Genomic DNA, 22,460 nt, shown 5'->3' with positions numbered 1-22,460 from the left:
GGGGGGGGGGGGGGGGCACGCACGTGCAAGTGACTGTATAATGGTACTTCAATTTAAATTCTCTCATGAAGGTTCTGGCAAAAACCCGAGATCTCCTTGAGCCAGTGGGTGGCTCTTTGCTGTTCACATGGTAATATACCAGGCACTGCTGGGTGTTCCTTCATAAGCTCTCAATGGTCTCTCCACACTACCAGGGGTGAACCTTTCATCCATAACCAAATAAAATAGTGGACTGAGTCACACTTTGTTCTGGGGCTTTATTCATTTTGAATAAAAATTCAAGTTTGTTTACATTCTACTCCCTGGTAACCCTCAAAATCAATGACTTATTTTGAGTCCTCCCCAAATTATGTACTGAAGTAGATTTACTTCAGAAAACCCAAGACCAAGTGATAGATCATGCCACATGGGAATTAACAAAAAGGATAAGTACACTCCACGGTCTTCTTTTAATCCTCTATTTATTCTCTGTGGCATGGCATGCCACTTAAAATGTTCAGTTTGATTGTTACTTTGGGGACACAGCTCTTGACTAGTGTTTTGTTTTTCTTTCATTTAGAAGGACCTGTTGAGCCCAGATGTTAGTAACTTCCAGAATCCTTGGGGCTGGGGTAAGAGGGAGAGTGAAGTTTATGACTGCTTTTTACAAAAGTCACATCTTTCAGACCTCTCTCAGAGATTTAATAGTTATTTCTCAAAATCATATGAAAGACAGATAAAAGAAAACTATACAATCCTCCCTTCCCTCTTTGAACAAAAAGAATGGTTTAATGGTCTCAGAAAGAAAATGCTTACTTAGTGTTTATGGTTTTATGGTCATGAGGGTTTTGATGTCAAGATTCAAGAGAAAAATATTCTGTTCTATGACAGCTACTACTGATAGCTTTTATTGGATCTTATTAAATGTATAAGATACATTTACAGAGTACTTACTATGTGCCAGGCTCTGTTATAAGTACTTCACATGTATGTATTAACTAATTTAAGCCTCAATAATCATATGAGGTGAGTATCACTGTATCATTTCACTGATGAGGAAGTGGAAGCCCAGTTTAAGGGACTCACACAAGGTCTTCTAGTAAACGGCACAGCCAAGATTTGAACCCAGGCAGTTTGGTTCCAGAGCATGTGAACTTGACTTCCTTCCCATGTATCTACATAGCTTCTTTTGAGTAACAGACTATAGAGACCTTGAGGACAGCACACAGGTCCTTCTCCATAACTCCTCAACCCTAGTACATGTCTCCATACACAGCGAAGGGTCAGCTATGGGGCTGGATGTTTTCTAGTGACAATTTACAGTTTTCAAAGTTTATTGACCAAATGAATCAGTTTTTATGTTGGAGAGTGTCAAGATACAACTGTACTACATGGAGCGACATCTCACTAGACACTTGGATGAGATGACGTCTTGTTTAATAAAACAAAAGGAATCACTGAGCAAGTGCTATGTCTTTAGAATTGTTCAAGATGCTATAGGGGTGAGGAAGAAAAGTATGTATATGTATTACTCACCTGCCCTGCTCAGAAGGAATTCAAAGGCTCAAAAAAACACTGCTACACATGGAGAGAAAAGAGTTCACTTGAACAAAACCAGAAAACAATACATATTTTTCCGAAGTCTTAAAATTTTGAAAGAATGACAGCTAAATGTAGCAGAAATGACCAAGCCCTAATAGAAAGTGGGACATAACTGGCATAAGAAGAAAAAAGGTTAGACATTATTTAAGAATGAGAAAGTCTGATTTGTTTACTTTTAGAGGTGATATTATAGAAAAGGGAACATCATCTGGTCTGAACACTTCTATATTAACTCAAATACCCAAATCAATCTGATTTATTGACCCATAGTGACAATACATTAATACCCAATTTCCAAGCCTTATAAAATCCTTCAAGACTGACCCCAGTCTTCCTAAATGTCAAGGTAACTCTAGAAGGTGCCAGTCTATGTTTCATGGTAAAAGTCAGTGGGGGGACTTTTCTTTTTAAATTATTTTTAACATAAAATTTTTTAAAAATTTTCTTTCCATTGTACTTGTTTACGGGATACAGTTTGTTGTTTCAATACATGCATGCATTGTATAATGATCCAATTACAATAGTTAGCAGCATTTCTATCACATTAACATTTGCCATTTCTTTGTGGTTATAACATTCATGACCCTCTTTTGTGGCTATCTTGAAATATATGATACTGTATTATTAGCTCTTGTCACCCTAGAGCACCAGAACTTATTCTTCCTATCTAACTGTGACTTTGTATTGGTCTATCGACCTTTCCCTGCCACCCCCCAGCCCCCTCCTTTTCACACTCTTTTTTAAAATACTCATATTCCTGCCTTCATCAGGATATATATTTATCAAGACATCTGCATGCCATATCTGCTGTAAAAAGCTCTTGCAGAAAAGTCTCCTTCTCTGCAAAGACTTTTGAAATATTGATTGAGATGTTCTAGCAAATAACCTGCATTTTCCAAACACCGCATTAAAAACTACTGCAAGTAGCCTGAAAAAAAGAAGAATGCTGCAGCAGAACTCTTTGTGCAGCCTGGATTTCATTTCAGTAATTCAGAACGAGCCTTAAGCCACATTACAGTGACAGCGGTCAACACACTGCACTTCTAGCTCATTCCAGCTCCTAACATACGTTCGCTGCAGCATTTTTTGTTTTTTGAGTTTTTTTCTTCTTACACAGCCAATAGTACCAAACAAACAGAAAAGGTCTAGATTTTATCTGTTGCTTGGTTAACATAAGCACCCAATAAAAATAACAGGAAATGTCTCCCAAAATTATGGTACCCACACTTGCCATGGGACGTGATGAGTTTATTCAACAATTTCCCGAGTTTTGAATTCAACACACACACACACACACACACACACACACACACACACACACACACACACACACGAAGATGAAAAGTTCCTATTTCCCTGACAGTAGAATTTTAAAAGCATAACAATATATAGAGAATAAGCTAGGACTCATTTAGGAATATTTGTGAACATGTTGTAGATAAAATTGAAGCTGCATAAATACTTAAAAGTGTATCTACGGTTTTGTTTTAAATAATTAGACTCGGTTATAACCTATAAATTGAAGAATTACTGTATTAACCTCCTTGAAGAGGGCTCAATTTTTTTTTCTAAGACGTATACATTTTTAATGGTTGTTATATGTTCTTAGTCTCTTTTTTCTAAAATTTTAATTTATCAATATACAGTGTAGTTGATTTTCGTGTCCCTTTACCAATTAGAGGGCTGTATGTTTGAGAGTATGTAATCTCAATGTATTCAACCCTTGACACCCCCCACACACACTCCTACCATCCCTACCCCCACCACAGATTGAGTCCTACCTTCCTTACTGCAATTCTAGTCTAAGATTGTGAGTGAAAAAGAATATTGAGGGTTGGATAAATGTCTACACTTTGCTTCTTCTTCTTTTTTTTTTTTTTTTTTTCCTTTTTTTGTCTTTTTTCGTGTCCGGCAATGGATCACAACCCTCAGTGTTGCACCCATACTGGACCAGGACCGGCAACGGGATCGCAACCCTCGGTGCTGCGCCCACACCTCGCTCAGCCAGTGAGCGGGAACCGGTCTGTATGTGGGATCCGAACCCTCGGCGGGAGCGCCACCACACTCCCAAGCGGCGCACTGCAGCAGTGCGCCACCGGGCCGGCCCTACACTTTGCTTCTTAAAAGCTGTTTGTATTGACTGTTTTCTAAATTTACATTTCTAATGATTTGGGGAAATGGCAAAATAATTTGTTTAGTACTCTTGTAGGTGTCAGGCATTGAGAATAGACAGAAATGAAGGGGGAGCAATTGAAATTGTTTTCAAGGCAAGACAGTCATTTAGACATCAAAATGAGAAGGCACCAATTTCTAATTACAGCCGCTGTAGTTTGGGGTGGGGGTGCAGACATAGTCCCATTATGTCATTGTTAATTGAAACCATGAGAATGCAACTCTCTTTGGCATAGGAGCTATTAATTTTCATGGTGCATGTAACCATTTGTGCATTTCTGAAAGACCACAACAGACTTCAGAACCCTTCCAGGCAAAACTGCGGCTACAAGCAGGTAAATAAGAAATGTATCATGAACCATGACAAATAAAGACGGAATAAGTAATACAAAGATGTATAACGCCAGAGTATTACTGAACCATCTGTTACTAATTAAGGGGACTTTTCTGAAGTTTGGGTTGTAAAGCTCAATGGAGTGAACTGAAATCACTGGATGTTTGGGCCTAGAAAAACTAAAGCAAGGCAAGTATACTCCAACTAAGAAGCACCTTTCTCTTGAAGCAAGTTAAGCTTGCTGGTACTAATGGACTTTCAAAGGCTTAGTGATAATCGAATCATTGCTCAACTTCCAACTGCAACCCTTTTGTTGCAAAAGTAAACTGGAAAAGCAGGGCATCCACTCATAAAGAGAAAGTGGGAACATCTCTGAGTAAGGACGCAATCAGTAGCCCCCAAACAAGGATGCTTTTCATATTTGACTTTAAAGACCTCTTTGTAGATGAAGTGGGTGAGGTGGCCCTCTTCAATTAGTAAATACGTTCCCCACACTGAAAGGTCTCTTTCCAGGCCCAAGGCAATTAATTTGATTGGGCACCAGAAGGAATGTTCATTTCTTGGGTTGTTCTAGTTCCACCTGCAAACTATATTGAGCAGGGGTTAAGCACGGTAAGAACACATATTTATGAAAAAACACTGCGTGGGTATCCTAACTGGTAGAGAATCATATCCATAAATTAATAAATGTATCTTTCATCATGTTCAATTTGAAATATGTCTTTGATAACCAGATCACTTTGTCTTTCCCATACCACTATATCTCAAACTCTGTTTAACTGGTCATCATACTCCAAAAATTAATATAATAACTATTTTCTCAAGTATGCAAACATGCTTTGCATGCTTCTACACAAAAATATTCCAGATACTAGATTTTTACATAATTCTTATTTCAACACCATTAGAAACTGATTTGATACCTATGTGTACTATTATTATGTAATTTAGGTAAAATAACCCAACTTAGTTGAAGGGTTTGATTTCAAATCAGTTCTTAAGAAGCTCAGTAGTGAAGCGAAAACATTTTTTAAAAAGTTTCTAATTATGAACACAATACTTCAAGTAGCCATAAAACATTATTTTCAACGAAACAATTAGCAAGTAATGTCTTCTCTATGTAAATTAAGCTATTACCTTGTATTTGCTGTATTCAAATAAATGGATAAAAATATCTTAAGCAGATGTGAGAATATAATGAATAGAGAATAGAGTCCAATTCTTTAAAAAAATCTTTAGGGCCGGCCCGGTGGCGCACTGCTACAGTGCGCCGCTTGAGAGCGCGGCAGCGTTCCCACCAAGGGTTCGGATCCCACATACAGACCGGCCGCTCACTGGCTAAGCGAGGTGCGGGCGCAACACCGAGGGTTGCGATCCCGTTGCCGGTCTCGGTCTAGTACGGGCGCGACACTGAGGGTTGCAATCCGTTGCCGGTCACGAAAAAAGACAAAAAGGAAAAAAAAATCTTTAGAGTTCTATTTAGAAAGTAACTTTCTCAAAGAACTCAACAATACTATGGTACAGAGGAAACCTCTTTCTTGCTTTTAAGGAAAAAGCATACCAAAAGCAACATCAGAAAGTTACTGTGACTATTTCCCATTGGGTCACATAGTCTTTATTGCATAAGTAAGGGTGTCTCAATCTTAAATACCAAAGTCAGGCTTACTGATTGCCCACAGTTAATTCTGAGAACCATGTCAAAAAGAATGCAACACAGGGAAGCCACAACTGCTTGCTTTTTCCCCTATCCTGGGAGGTGGAGTGATGTAGACAAAGGCAACTCTTCCAGCTCTCAGTCTTCCAACCTGCAACTTATGGACTTCCTTGTTTTGACCACACTTCCCTACCCCAAGTTGGAAGGCTCCAGAATCTCAGTTTTCTAAACTGGCTCCAACCTCACAAAGTGAGGCTAGCACCATGACAGCTGCCTGGTCCTTCTTCCCAAGAATCAACACTAGAGCTCAAAGAAAGAGGGGGTGGGGTGGTTAATGTAAAGTAACCACTTTTCAAACACTTGCAAAGGGCTTTCAACTCTCTGCCTTTCTCTTTGGCATCAGTGTGCATGCTCACGCACACATACACACGCACACAGACATTCAAATCACACATTGGAGCCTTTCTGCTTTTCCATCTTAGGACAAATGCAAAAAATTGTTGAAGGAGGGCAAATGTGTTGGGTGAACTACAATGTAAATAACTTGGATCTGGATTAACTGTGCACTGTTGTAGGGCTCTGACGTAAGTATCTCCAAAATTAATAATGATTGCTGGGGTTGGCAGAAGTTCAGGAATCAGATTATTCCCTTTATTACAACAATCATCTAATCATCTCCCCACTTACCTCACCCCGCCCCTCATATGCCCCAACAAATATTTGTAAATTACAATAAAAACATCAAGAGGACGGGCCGGCCCGGTGGCGCACTGGAGAGTGCGCCGCTTCGGAGCGCAGCGGTGCTCCCGCCGAGGGTTCGGATCCCATGTGGAGACCAGTTCCCGCTCACTGGCTGAGCATGGTGCGGTGCGGGTGCAACCGGGCGCGACACCGAGGGTTGTGATCCCGTTGCCGGTCAGTAAAAAAGACAAAAAGGAAAAAAAAAAAACATCAGGAGGAAAAAAAGTGAGCAAAAAACATACTGGACAGAATTGTTTCCTGACAGTATATGGCCTGGCGATGACAGAGACAGAGAGAAAAAGTTATCTTTATTATCACCCAATTCTAATATGAAAAATCCTGTGAGCACCTATTTTTCATAACACAGTATTCTTTAGAATCTTTGTCTTCGCTCTGGTGAATCTGTCTCCTTTTTAACTAGGCTGACCATGCATCCTGCTCTGCCCAGGACAGTCCTGGTTGCTTACTAACAATTAGTGACACCTATTGCCTGGGTCGAATTGTTAATAAGCACCCCCTGGTTTAGACAATAAGCATCTCAGTTTACGTAATAAATTATGTAATCTCCCTAACTATAAAAGAACTACGAGGCAATCGGGTGACTATTTTAGTGTGTGTACTGCTGTCTAGTTTTTATGTTGATGATTTCTCCAGTTCTCAAAACAACCAAACGCCCTAAGCAAGAGCTGCTATCATTGGATACACAGGCTTTTTAGCAATGTGTTAGTTTTCTGTTGCTGATAACAGAGTACCTCTAAGTGGGTATTTTATAAAGAAGTGAAATTTATTTCTTACAGTTTGGGAGGCTGAGAAGTCTAAGGTCCGGGGGGCACATCTGGGGATGGCCTTCTTCTGGGTGGGGACTCTCAGCAGAGTCCTGTGGTAATACAAGGTACCACGTGGCAAGAATGGCAAGATTACTTTCATGTGCTCTCCTTATAAAGCCACCACTCCACACCATGACAAACCATTATACCATTACTCCATGAATGGATCAAGCCATTCATGAGGTCAGGGCCCTCACAATCCAATCACTACCTAAAAGCCCCACTTTTCAACACTGCCACTTTGGGGATTATTCGTCCACATGAGCTTCGGGGGGAACAAATATTCAACCCGTATCAGCCTACAACTTGGCTTTTCCTTTGAGGGCCTAAAAGTAACAGCACTAAGATCAGTCTTGCAAAAATTACTTTGCCGCAGTATATTGTTCCTTCCCTGGTATTGAGTCATGGCAGTGTAGAGGTGGAAGGGCCTTCAAGAAGTTTTTAAATACTATTTGGGGAAAGGGGAGTGGTGACAGACCAGTAGAACCTTTTTTCCCTTAAAATCTTGCTCAAGACCTTACTGCATAAAACCGTGAAAAGCAAAGCTTCACTGGTGGAACCAGGAAGTAAAGGCATAGATGCCCAGAGTCTTACCCTCTAGAAGATTCCCTTCTTCCTTGCCTGTCCTCAAGAAAGCCCCTGAAATACTCCCTAAGCTGGCTGCTCCTAGGAACATAGTCTGAAAAATACTGTTCTAGTCCAATTTGCTTAATTTACAAATGAGGAAACTGAGGTTCATTTCTTCAGCCCCTGGTCACACGTTACATTTTCATTTTCTGTACTGGTAATCCTACAGAGTTGTAAGTCAAGAGCAGTGAGGTCCACACTAATTGTCATGGACAGCTGCATCTTCTGAAGAGCTCTGAGTGCACCTTGTAACAAGGAAACATACGCTGATGGGTATTCAATGCTTTTCTAGACTGTCACTAGTCGACTTAAACACAGTCATTCAAAACAACCAAATGTGGAGCCTATGTGTGTTTCTTTCTCTAGAGGAAAAGGAGAATAAGAGCTAATAAGAGGTATTAAAATAATCTTAAAAATTAAGACTCCAGGGCCGGCCCAGTGGTGCACTGCTACAGTGCGCCACTTGGGAAGCGCAGCAGCGCTCCCGCCGAGGGTTCGGATCCCACATACAGACCGGCCGCTCACTGGCTGAGCGAGGTGCGGGAGCAACACCGAGGGTTGCGATCCCGTTGCCGGTCCCGGTCCGGTACGGGTGCGACACTGAGGGTTGCGATCCGTTGCCGGTCACGAAAAAAGACAAAAAGGAAAAAAAAACAAACAAACAGAAATATTAAAAGGTTAATAAAATATAAGGTCCTTTAAAAAAAAAAAAAAATTAAGACTCCAGAGCAAATATACATCCTAAGAATAGCTACCAAGAAAACCACTGAAAAGAATATTAATGATCTATGAGGATGTTTATCATACTATTCAGTAACTCTAAAATGTACACATTTGAGGGGTCTTCAAAAAGCCCATGGACAGATTTGTATTACCTTTCAATTCTATTTTTCTATGACCTTCTGAAGTATCCTCATATAAGGACAAAGTGTGGAAGAGAAGGGGCAAGAGAAAAAGAAAACAGAAGTGAAGGTTGTTATTGAGCCAGTGGAATTCCGATGATTTATTTTTCTACCTCTCCCAAACTTTCTTTTGAAACAAAGCAAAACAAAACCAGAAACACGGAATGCAAAGAGCACTTACCACGGAGACTTTGCTCACTATATCTCTTGCAACTGCTAAGCCTTGAGCGAAAGTGCGGGCTGCTACAAATGCACGAGTGACCTGGAGCTTCAGTTTCCGAGGGACGTCTCCAAAGGGCTTCAGCTCCTCGGTGTACTTGCTCACACATTCCAGATAATCATCTGTGAAGTGGTACTGGGAGTTCACCAGGCGGAACATCCGCTCCAGAAGGCGAGCCCAGAAGTCATTTAGCATTTCTTCCAGGTTCACGTTCCCTGCCACGTAGTAGCGCTTCAATTCTACGAAGAGATCCTTAAATACCTCGGAATTTTGCATGTATAAACGGCCATATGTCTTCACAAACATATCATTCAGGGATTTCTCTGCATTTTCAAGTAGTTCTTTAAAGAATTCTAAAAACAAAACAAAGAAGCATAATGGAAAACAGGGATTCTGGTAATTAAATAACTGAGGGCTTTTCAGGTAAATTGGATAAAAAAAAAATCATGGAATTGGAAAACATGCTTGCCTATAGGGTGAATTTCTTTTGGAAAATTTGGCATCTCTGATCATTTGTCAATGAAAGGAAACCTATGTCACAAAGTCACTTACATATGAGGGCACTTCAAAAAGTTTGTGGAAAAATAGAATGAAGTGATAGTATGAATCTTTCCATGAACTTTCTGAAGAACCCTCATATGTGTCTACGTCTAGAAAAGGGGCGAAAACGAAATTTTAAACCAACAACTTTTCAGGAGTCATCTGTACAACAACAAATTATACCATTCTTTCTGTGTCACAAGGTGAATAAAGAAAAGCTGGACAAAATGGGCACATGAAGTTTAAAACATGAGGTTTCCCAGAACTTTTTACTGAAAGAATCTAAACCAAAGTTAATCATGTCCCCTAACTGCAACTGAAGACTAGGCTGAGTGTTTTCAAAAGTTGTTGTTTCACTTGGGCATGATTTTTTTTCTTTTTTCCCCTCTTTACTTAGGTACGTGACATGCAGGAAAACTGCGTGGAAGATGCTTGAGTCCAAGAAAAGTAATAAAACACCCCTAGAAGCGAGCACATATGTTTTCTGAAAATATGTTCTTGGGTGTTCCCTGTGACATTAGTATAAGCTAGAGGTATCCAAGTTGACCCTGGGTTCCTAAAAGATTCATGTAGTAACATAATGAGACTCTTTCCAGTGTCGTGTTTGTGTGTGTGTGTGTGTGTGTGTGTGTGTGTGTGTGAAAGAGAGAGAGAAAGAATGCATAATGGATTCGACCACAGACTTTGTATCGTTATAAGACAACATGGAAAAACAGCTGAAAAATACAAATGAGAACACCTAGTTATTTCCGATTTATATTTCGGCCACCACACAGCCACCACACAGCCACAGCCTAAGTGTTAAAGATCTTAATCTCTTAAGTACAAGTGGCAAATTAGTTTTTCTCCTGGAGATTTTCTCAGGAAGTTCAAAGAAAAGAGGAACTAACAGAGTTATCTATAACATTAATCATTAAAAAAAAAAATACCAAGATGGTATAAAAATAAACACCTCATGATATCAAGTTTATAAGCAGGAAATACAAAAAAAAAATACCAAAGCAAAATATAAGGACCACATCAAATAAAAAACTGTCTCTAGGTGAACATGGAGCAGAAAAGAAAACATGGTGCCTACTTCAAAGCCAGAACACTGGCAAGCTTACCAAAACACACTAGTGCTACAAAACCATCCTCTTCTCACATTTGGTGGGCAAATCAGAGGCCGACTACTAATTTCCAATAGTTTTCAAAACCTGGACTGAGTAAACAGAAACCTTCTGGAGGGAGATGGACGTGGGTGACTTTCCTTACATGCCAAGAGACTCCATACCAGTGCCGCTCAAGCCCCTAACTCATCACTACGTGGCTCCTTGAGAGAATGGGGGCAAAAGTCCATAATCCTCCCTGGTCCCAGCTTTGCAAACCTTGTATTTTTATTTTTATTTATTTATTTGTGGGGGGCCTCTCTCCTTTTCCTTTTATCTAGTTTCTCCTTTCTAATACTGCTTGTCTTTTATCTCCTGGGCTTTCTTCAGAGAAAGAAAGGGAAACGGATTTCCTCTGCAGAGTAAACAAATAGACAGGTCAACTCATCTTCATTACAAGTGCACAGCCGGGCATTTTACCAAAGTTCTCTCCCTGAACGTGAGAGGGCAGGAAGCACTCAAATCAGCTACCTGGGTGCAGCCTCTATGGAAAATGGTATGGAGATTCCTCAAACAGTTGCAGATAGATCTACCATATGACCCAGCTATCCCACTGCTGGGAATGTACCCAAAGGAATGGAAATCATCAAGTCGAAGGGATACCTATTCCCCAATGTTCATTGCAGCACTCTTTACAATAGCCAAGAGTTGGAATCAGCCCAAATGTCCATCATCGGATGAGTGGATACGGAAAATGTGGTATATCTACACAATGGAATACTACTCAGCTATAAAAACGAATGAAATACTGCCATTTGCAACAACATGGATGGACCTTGAGAGAATAATATTGAGTGAAACGAGTCAGGATGAGAAAAAGAAGTACCACATGTTCTCACTTATTGGTGGGAGCTAAAAAAATAAACAAATTAATTTACCCAAAAACACACCAAAAAATACCGGGGGTGGGGTGGGGAAGAAGATATAACAACTATACTTTTTTTGTAGTTGTTACAACAAACAAACGGAAAGGACATTCTTGGGGGGGAGGGGAGAGAGGGAGGAGGGAGGGAGGTGTCGGTGATGGGCCATAATAATCATATACATTGTATATTGACAAAATAAAAATTTAATGAAAAAAAAAAAATCAGCTACCTGAGGAGGCCTTTTATTCTCTCCAAAATCTCAAGTGGTTTTCAAAGTGCGGACCTGGGATATGCATGCATCAATACCACCTGGGCACTTGTTAGCAATCAAGCTCTTGGCCCCACCACACTTACCGAACTGAATCAGAAGCCCAGAAAGTGGGCCCAGCCATCTGTGATCCCGCTGTACCCTAAAGTTTGAGAACTACTGTAACTGATGAAACTTGTCCCGTTTCACCTCTCACTGGCAAAATCACCAACAGCTCAGGGGCTGTGCTGAGTGTAAAGCACTTAGGGTAAATGTTAATGTTTTAATTAAGGGAAAATGTCTTTCCAGTGAATTGCGCTTTTAAAACTTTCTGTTGCATTTCTAAGAGTGATTTTCTTTTTGCTGTCTTGGGGACAAATTTTCTTGTGTGGAACTCCTTCAATTAAGTGTTAAGGTAGATGATTAAATGAATGTGGCACTTTTCTAGAACTGAAAGTTGGGGAGTCTGAGGGTGAGAAGGAACCTTAAATGTCACCTGGTCCACATCCCATATCATGCTTGAATGGCTAGCATCCTTGCCAAGCGGTACTTGCTCACTGGGGGTATAAAACAAGGCACGCATAGGTTGTTATTACATGTCCAATGTGTTGCACACATAGCTCTCACATGTTGGAAAAATAAAGCCTGGTCATTGGGAACAATATGCAAGCCTTGTGTCCATCCAGTGCTATTAACATGTCACGACCTAAAACAGCAGATTCCAACAGCAACCACAGGTCCTTTCCTATACTGGATTTTATTACACGAGTATTGCTCATAAAATTGGCACACATCAGAAGAAACTAGATGTTCAGAATTATTTGACATGTGCTTTCATACTCAATCAGTAATTCTCAATACTCACTTGGATTTTTGGTTTGGGGGAGGAGATGTAGTGGCATGTCAAGCTTAGTTTTAAGTTAAAGTTTCTAAAAATGTCAAGGGGTTCATCCTTTAGGCCTTAAAGTGCTACAGGTCAAACAAATGCTAAGACACAGAACATTTTATGGAAAAAGCAAAACATTCTTAGAGTTCCTCATTCAGGTCAAGAGCCTATGGGTTGATGTAGGTGTATACAAAGGAGAGGGAGAGAGAGGGAGAGAGAGGGAGAGAGAGGGAGAGAGAGGGAGGGAGAGAGAGAGAGGGAGGGAGGGAGAGAGAGAGAGAGAGATTATACTTTAAGAGATTAGCTTGGTGCTACATACGTATTAAATAAATCCTAATTCATTTTATCATTCAGAAAATTTATTTCCTTTCGTTCACATTTTAAAAGTCTCTAACGTGGTCATATAAGTTGCAAAGATGAAGACCATTTGAGTGGGCACGTGGTTAATAAATGCTTAAGAAATTCTATAAAACTGATATAACAAGTTAAAACCTTACAATTTATCAAATAGCTATGCAATTTGACAAGTACGTACTGAGTGACTATTACGGGCTCAAATCAAAGCACGCAGTTTTATCATGCATCTTCACCTTCTTCTTGCCCAATGAGAGTGTAATGAAAGTTTCTAGAAAGACAAATTTTCCCCATTCAGTTCACCTTTGCTATAATTCCACTCTCCACACCTGGTTTTTTGAGTGCACCAGAGATTTTTAAAACATCTACAAAATTCTTACTTCTTTATTTCTATAGCAAGTCCTTGAATATTCATCTGTTTCACCTGTGGGAGTCAACAGAACAAAAATCAAGGGATCCAGAATACCCAAACTCATTTCTCCTTTAGACTTATTCTTACTGGCCCCTGTTAAATGGAACTATTCTACCTATGCTTTTTGCCTTGTAAGGATGGCAGACATAATATAAATTCTAAAATCCATACCAATTAGGTACAATATCAACTAAAGCATAATAATTTGCTATTAGGAAAAAAGGGGGGGGATCCTTTTGTATCTGTTTTTCCTATTAAACTAGCAGCTCTCATATGTTCTTATATGATACTTTCACATCCCCACTCCCCCCTTTTCTTCCTATGACATTTCCTTCTACAATGAGGAATGGAGCGCAAATTTGACATTCAGGTCCCAGTCCACAGCCGTCAATGGCAACTTCATTAACTCCTACAATGCTCATCTCCATTTTCCTCCCATTATTCTCAGAACTCAGGATCAGGGTCAGATTTTAACTGTTGAAGAAGAGCTGTATAGGCTTGAAACACCTAGCAATCATCCCTCATAATCATTATGCCTAAAACCAATTATAATATACTTGGTGGCTAAGAGAGAACCAGCCAAGAGCAGTGCGAACCAGAGTTCCACAGCGATCAGAAGCTGAGTTAATTGGAAGTTGGATCTCCCTTGCAGCAATTGCTTGTATTCATGAAAAATGCTGCTTAGGGAATCTGTTTTAAGTGAATCTATTGGTGTCTGAAAGTCAGAAGTGGTGGTTTATAGGCATTTGAAATACGGTGTCTGTGATCAGGGTTTCTTTCCCCTTCAATTTTCAGTTTGGAGGTGTAAGTATATATGTTCTATGCTAAAGGAATGGCTGCTTAACACAGGGATGGAAATAAACACCTTAACATGCTACAAATCTAAAACAACATGACACAGTGAGAAAAAGAATGGGATCTTTCACTTAAGAGCTGTAAGACCTTGGTTGGGCAAAAGGCCAACCTCTCTGAGCCTCAGTTGCCTCTGCTGCCCCATCTATAAGATGAGGCTATTATCACTCACATCATATGGGCAATGCCTGGCACACAGTAGATGATCAATAAAAAGACATTCTTAGTAATATGTGAGGTGATACTGTTAGTCTTAGAATTTCTTTATATCTACATTTTTAAAATCTTTTAAGACTGGCTTTTTATCTTTCCTAGTGGAGTCAAACATTATCCATCTGGGGGAACATATATGAGGCCAAAGCTGCTGGAGGTCTGCTGAAAAGACCCAAGGCCTTATAAAACTGGGAGCTGTTTATACAAAGGGAAATGCTTAATGGCTCTACCTTCCAAGGTTGTGAAATGTCCCAGAGATCTATGAGGGTGGGAAAGGCTACTGAGTGAAATACAGGGAACAAGAAACCTCACCCCGGGAAGAGAAAAAATACCATACACATCACACACTTATAAAAATTAAGAAATTAAGAATTAATCAGCAGGTCGATCTCCCCCAACCGTATTTCATTTAGATACTACCTTCTTTGACAGAATTCAGCTCAGTACAAGGATTGAGCTAGGGGATTTTAAGTACTTTCCAGTTCTAAAATTTAATTATTCTTAATATAAGTAGTACCAATTTAACATGGGAAAAACTAGAGTGAAAAGGCAAAACTTTTCCATATAAAAGTTTTCTATATAAATATCCTGTCTCTAAAAAAAATAAAAGAACATCATGTATACTGGAACTTCTATCTCCAGCCACTTGTTTTGCATTAAATAAACACTCAAAATTCTTGAAACAAGTCAAAGGGCCTCCAGTTCTGCTATTAAATGCCATTAGTTACTCCTCTATAAACAATCAACTATCTGGCTATTGATTAATGAGCTAAAATGCATTCTAGAAGTAACCCATAACCTTCAGAGATTGGAAGCCCTCTCTATGCAATCCATTTGTTTGGTGCTATAAATTATCACTTTGGATTTACATTATTAGGAAGCTGCCTTTTACATATAGGGATTAATTTCCTTTTTACTATAAATGCTGTATTTCATAGCCCTAGTGTGGCATGCAAACATTAAGTTACCACATCAACAAAATTCCTAAGGAAAGAAGCCTCTTTATAAATGCTACAAATCATACTTTTCAAACTGTTAAGAAAACCTAGAGTTATCCCCATCTATTCTTTCACCGGAGATCAAGTATTTAATGAAGAACTAGCATAAGCATCTACAAATGTAAAGGAAAAAAGGAGAATATGCAAGCATTTCAATGACAACCTGAAACTTTGGTTTATGACTATCTCCTTCTCCGTCTTGCCTTTTTGATCGAGTCTGTGTACATTTTTTAATGGGCATTTTCCACTATCATGGCATAAACTCATTCCTCAAGAATGCCTGCTAGGGCATGGTGTACCAAAAGGACATATATTCAACTAATGTTTATCAACTGATAGCAAATCAATAGGCTGTTCCTGGGTAGACAGGCCAATTGCCAGTTGCTGCCCTTATCAGGGGCTGTTAGCATATCAAAGAGTGCTAGGGGATCCCACCAAGGTAGGATCATCCCTTTCCTTCCCAAGGTTAATTTTATCAGTGAATGCATTTTGAATGCTAAGGCTCCTAGGGAGTAAATACAGTGTTCATCTTCATGGCCCCTGTCTTTTGCTAACATGGTCAGGGACACAGGCTCAATACTGTAAGGTCCCTTCTGCTGGCTATCATTCCATTTCCACTAAGGGCACTCCCAGCACCAGCTAGCCAATTGGCTTTAGCACTCCCATATGATTTTGCATCTAGAAATGCCCAGAGAAGGCGAAAGGCACATATAAGTAAGCAACGAAGCTGAACAGCCATTGCAAGTGTTCCATGTACTAACCTCTATGTGGATTGGTCAGAGGGGTACCATATGGCTTCATATACAAACTTCATAAGAGAGTCTTATCTGTTCATGATCTATTGTCAAGAGAATAATCAGAATACATAATAGCATAAAGACTGTCACTCCAATTTGCAGGCATGTATATGTATGATTTATGTACACAAAAAGACAAGGTAAATACAGTGATTATTGGGTACTGGGGATCAAGGGTGACCTTTTTTTCAATACACGTTTCTCAATTTTGTTCCCCTAAATTTTTCAGTGATATTTTATAATCAGAAAAATAATATTTCTTTATGCTTTCAAAAGTAAATTTATTTCCCTTTATTCCCTTCGTTCAGTTGACTCCCTGGAGGCTCGATGTATTTTTTCTATTTTTTCCAAATTGTCTGCAGTGAGCATTGTAATATTAAAGAAACAAACATTATTTTAAAAACATCACCAAAGCAGTTCCTACATTTTTTATCAAGAAAAACAATTTTTTTTCCTAAAACGTATTCCTGATTGTAGCAACTTGAAAAATAGGGAAAGCTGTGAAGAAAATATAAATTTACCTATAATCCTACTAGTAAGAGAGAGGAACAAGAGCTTATCTATCAAATTTCCTTCCTGTCTTTTTCCTATGAAAATATATATTGTCACGCGGCTGACATTAGGCTATCTTTAAACTACCTGGTTTCATGTAACTATTATATGGTTTACATTTATTTCCTATTTTAAAAATTCTTCAGAAACATCATTTTTAATGACTGCATACTATGATGCTATATGGACAGATCATAATGTAATCATTGTGAAGCGTTTAGGCTTATTTCCAATTTTTCACAACTATAAATATTGCTGTGATAAACATCCTACTAACATCCTACATAAAACTTTATGCAGATCTATCTTTCCTTTGGATACATACCCAGCAGGGGAATTACTGAGTCAAAGGATATGAACATATTCAAAACTTCTGACACACTGCCAAATTGATGTCCAGAAAAAGTGTGCCCATGTACTATCCTTGCTGTTTGAATCTTATTTGTTACAAGAGTTTCCACGGCTCTGCTAATTCTTTCAAGAGAGAAGGTGGTGGAGATGGGCGGGGATCACGAACAAGAATAGACTGAAGCCTGACTGGCTTGGGAATTCTCAATCAGTTGAAGTCAGTGCTGGATCAAGTCAGCCCTTTTCTTTGCCTTGGACAGATAGACACATAGAAGAGGGGTAGGCCAAGATGAACAACATGTGATGAAACTCCCAGGCCCAAAGTTCAACAAATGACCGAGTCCACTAGCAGTTCAGAGCTGAAGCTCTTCTGTGTATTCGCTCGCCTCCCAACAGATCAGCTGTGTCTTGCTGATGCCATGCCTTCTGAAGAAGTCCGAGCTAACAGCAAAGACCCAAAGTGAAAGTGCTTTGGGCCCCATAGAAGCCGCACAAGCATTTTCAATCCGATGAGACAGCCAATGCCAGAGCCACAATTGGTCACACTTCAGGTAACAACTCAAAAGGCAGAAAACCTTTGTCAATAGAGAAATGTGTGCGTTTTGTCTGAGCTCTTGATTTGATTACAGTAAGCTGGCAGTAGCTCATTCTTGTCAAGTTTCACGGAGTGAGTATAAAAGAATTAGCAAAAATACCCGGCATTTTAGTCTCTTTCACATGAAAGGAAAAGAAAATAGAATTGTAAAAGAAAGACTAGCAGTGCTTTCCAACTAAATCAAAGACCATTAGCACGATGTGGAAGGCACACGGACTGCATCTGCACGAAGGCCAGAAGGCAAGCCTCTTGTCTTTCTCTGCACTTTTGTGGCTACTCAGCCTGTGAAAAGTTGCCCAGTACACTATAGCCAAGTTTTAAAATACATCAAATTTTTAAAAAATGTCTTAATGAAATATGAGGCAAGGATTATAAACCAATCAGTGTTGTATGTAATGTTATACACTTCTATGACACACTGTGTGGATGTGTTAGACTTTTTTGAACCTACAAACCTCCCTGGAGGTCTTTAGTAAATATGGCTGGGCAAAGGATAATAATACATCCACATAGGTTAAAAAAAAAGGGGGGGGGGGGGGGCAAGTTAAAAACAAGTGGTAAAAAAGACTCAGAACTCTCGCTCCTAGATAGGTTTCATGAAAATAGATGACTGCCTTGATCTCTGAAAGTCAAATGTCAGAATGAGGCAGAGCAAACATACTGAACATAGATAAATACTCCTAGTTTGTTAGAGACAGGAAATTATTATTAGAGTTCAATTAATTATGAGGATCTGACGCTTAAATGTTTTAAAAAGCCACAAATGGGGGGGGGGGGGGTCAGGGACCAGGAAAAGTCCAGAAATTTCGGCTTAGTTGATGGCCACTCTTAAGGTGAGTGGACAGCTCCCTTCCACTGAGGCCATTACTTTCATAGACCTATGAATTCTCATTTCTTTAACTCACTGAGTCTGCACACTGATCTTTCTACCGCCTTAATGAAATGATGACCAATATGAGCTAAAATTTTCAGTGATTAAAACACAGATTTGGCTAACTCTGAGGAGAGCTTCATGCCCTGCCTCTGTGAAATGAAAACAAGAAGGCTTGAGGGCTTAAGGGAGCGGCAGCCACTCTGGTTTCCACTTGGCCCATGCAGATAGATGAGACAGACAATTATTTCTTTTATGTGAGTTTTAAGCTAATTCAGAAAATTTCTACTATTATTCAAGTTAACAAGCTTCAGGCTCATGGGAGGGTTTTCAAAGACCTGGTGAAAGTAGCTGAGAGTTAAGAAATGATAGGGGGAAAACAGAGGGCACCATACAGACGGCTAATTAACATCTTGTAAGACCTTTTACTAAAGCAGCTGGTCTAGTCACGTGTTTAAGATTCACAGAATTTTTAGAATTCAAAGGGTTTTTAGAGAGCGGCTAGCTCAACCCCCTCATTTTATGGATGGGAAAACTGAGACCCAGTTAATTGCCCCAGGTCACAACAGGTTCACTGCAGAACCAGGCTGACAATTCAGTGTGTTCTGCCTCCCATCCGAAGTTGCTAAATTTGCTCCTAAAATGACAAATTAAAGGAGTTTTCCCAGTAGACTGGCATCAGACAACATCTCTATTTCCTTAAGATTTCTTTTAACATGCAAAATATCTAGCAAACAGTTTGATTCAGGGAGTTGTTTAGCAATAATTTTTCTTCATAGATGTTACATCATTTTTACTATGTAATTCAGAAATATATTTAACACAGCAGCTCTGATCACTTTAATCTATTTAGGTTTTTGATTTAGCTATGCTTCTTTTAAAAACTAATCTCTCACCAAATGCCTCACATTTCGGGATGGGTCTTTTTGCTGTGGTCCGAAAACACAGATTATGCCCCACTTCTACTACTTCTATTCCCTTTGGCAAGCAATTCTTTCCAACCCCCCTGAACTGAACATGTGATTAGCATATTCATGAGACAACTGATTCAGCTATGTTAATTAGCAGTGCTACTACCAAAAACAATTCCCAGAACTGGCCAAGAGGGGGAGCAGCTAGCTCTGTCACTACCATGCTCTGGCTCTGTGTCTCCAGCCTAGGATTAGGATTGTAGATTTCTGGTATTGAACATCCTAAATTAAATAGTAGATAAAAAAGATTATAGAATAATACAGAGACAAGTCCTCAAGCTCAGAGGTTCACATTAAAAATATGGCAAACCTGAGAATTTTGTTGGGAGGTGAAGGAATGCTGCCAAAGGAAGTGTTCCCCTGGACTTCACCTAGGTCTGAAAGCACACGCACACACACGCACACGGTTTATAACTTAATTGATTTATAGACTGTAAGTCTCTTGAGATAGGCAAACAATATAAAGTTAAAAGTATAGAACAAAAAAAGGAAGAGCTTACAGATAAGAAAATTAAAGAAGGCATTCATCCCTCAAATCTGATGACTTCAAAAATGCCAAAGCTGGCACTAGAATCCTGACCAGTGGTCAATCAAGGCAGAATGATGGAGAACCGGGATAATGGAATGATTCTGGGTAACAGAAGGCTAACTTCCTACAAGCCCCCAACCCTTATTTTTTATTGAAAAGTTTATTTTCAAAAGTAATTGTCCCTGCCATACAAAAAAAGTGGTATCTCATAGACACACACAAGTCTTGATAGAGGAAGTTGTCTGGGCTCAGGGTCACCACTTTGAATCTACACTGTCAGCTTGGAGGTGGCAAAAGATGCTCCTTTGAAGTTGCTTGACCCAGTATGTTTCTATGTGTCGTTTTGCTATTTCCTCACTACATGTCCCCAGCTGTCTTGTGCAACCTTGCTGCCTTATCTTGGTTCCATAGCCGCTATCTTGTTATGCTGCCAAACTTCCCTTCTTCCATTCATACCAAAGATGCAGGGTTTGGCTTTTATAATAGTTTGGACAATTCTTTGACCAAAGCACCCACCTTTGGATTTCTGAGAGTCAAGACACCCTCTATGGCACTTTACTCAACATCCCTGAATCTTTAGGACTTGAGAAGTATTGGCAGGTTGTAATTGCCAGCCTTAAAATCAATAATCAATCAATGCAGCACCCACTGGAGGATTATGATTTGCTGGGCACTGGTCAACTGAGGTTTTACCGTATCAAATTATTTCATCATTTCAGAAAACCTAACTTGGAAAAAACGTGCAAAGTATTCCAGCTCTGTTCTGCTCTCCAGACCACACATATTTCAGCTACTACCCTTTCAAAAAATGTTAACGTATGCTCACTAATTTTATTGTCTATGCCATATTTTAATTTAAAGTCAGAGAAACAAACTGGAGTTTCATAGTCATCTTTCCTGTTAAGTTTTGAAATGGATTAAAAACACAGTGTTAACACAGGCACTTACTGAATGTGAAACCTGGTAGGGAAGGGCAAGAGAAACTTCTTCTGTCCTTTTTTTAAAAAAACATATGCTAACACTTGTCAATAAAGTTTCTCTGTGTGGCTTTTTTAAAAAAACTACACACTGGAATCATAGGAGTAGTGCTATAAAGCCATGGGTAGCCAGGAGGGGAGAGAACAGCTAAACCAACGCAATGACTGTGGGTCACATTCCAAGAAGAGAAATGTCTATGAAGAAATGGGGTGACTTGAAGGAGGTGGCCTTGGAACTTGGAAATGATTTTATCTCTATTGCATCATGCTGTCAATAGGAGAGTCATTTCTAAAGAGCAGGATTTTTTTCCTTCTAAATTCTATTATGAAGCCCCCAAGTGGTAATTTTTAAATATCAGCATCTCAAGTTTTCTTTTTTTTTTTCCTTTTTGTCTTTTTTACTGACCAGTAACGGGATCACAACCCTCGGTGTCGCGCCCGTACCGGGGACCGGCAACGGGATCGCAACCCTCAGTGTTGCGCCCGCACTGTGCTCAGCCAGTGAGCGGGAACCGGTCTCCACATGGGATCCGAACCCTCGGCGGGAGCGCCACTGCGCTCCCAAGCGGCGCACTCTCCAGTGCGCCACCGGGCCAGCCCAGCATCTCAAGTTTTCAAAGATGACCACTGATTATCTAAGTTTTCTCCTTGAAGTAAAAGAAAATGCTTACATTATTACCTTGAATGAGAAACGCCATAGTCAAGAGAATACCATTCTCTTCAGTAATAATTATTATTTTTTAGTGATCAAGAGAGATGGAAGTGGCCTAATGATGTATTTTTGCCAATAACACCCATTTTCACATGGTACTGACATACTGATAAATACTCTTAACATTAACAGCATATGTGTAGGAGACTATGGGATAATAAGGGAGGATATATAGATTATTCCTAGGAGATATATAAATTATTCTCATCCATCCAGGGAAGGGAGATAGGATTAAGACTAAACACAATTTTGTACACAAAGTGTTTAGGAAAAAAGTGAGTGCAATCAATGGTAAACTACATAGACAGTATTTTAGTTCAACTATATCATAGATTAAATATGCTTTTGTGATCTAGCCTCGGACCCTAATTCTTATTAAATCGGTTATAAGTTTCAAACAACAAATCTCAAAGCCAGCATTTGAAATACAACCTGTTCTTTAGCTGGGGACTGCTTTATCAGCCATATCAAATCTAATTTAGTCTATCTTCTCACCATGGTAACAAGCCCTTTGCAGAAATACTCAAAGACATT

General features: G+C 39.6%; 1 protein-coding gene across 1 annotated transcript in view; it reads right to left on the bottom strand.

Annotated features, from left to right (window-relative positions):
* Window positions 1-22,460, bottom strand: part of GPC4 (glypican 4) — a 103,734-nt gene that overhangs the window by 14,302 nt on the left and 66,972 nt on the right. The window contains exon 3 of the mRNA XM_008581326.1: window positions 9,020-9,411. Within this exon, the coding sequence (XP_008579548.1) occupies window positions 9,020-9,411 (392 nt within the window). The remainder of the gene's footprint in view (window positions 1-9,019; window positions 9,412-22,460) is intronic.

This window comes from Galeopterus variegatus, unplaced genomic scaffold (genome assembly GCF_000696425.1).
Source record: "Galeopterus variegatus unplaced genomic scaffold, G_variegatus-3.0.2 Scaffold2327, whole genome shotgun sequence".
NCBI classification, from domain to species: Eukaryota; Metazoa; Chordata; class Mammalia; order Dermoptera; family Cynocephalidae; genus Galeopterus; species Galeopterus variegatus.
The sequence above is the reverse complement of the archived record's forward strand: the minus strand, read 5'-3'. Positions and strand labels throughout refer to the sequence as shown.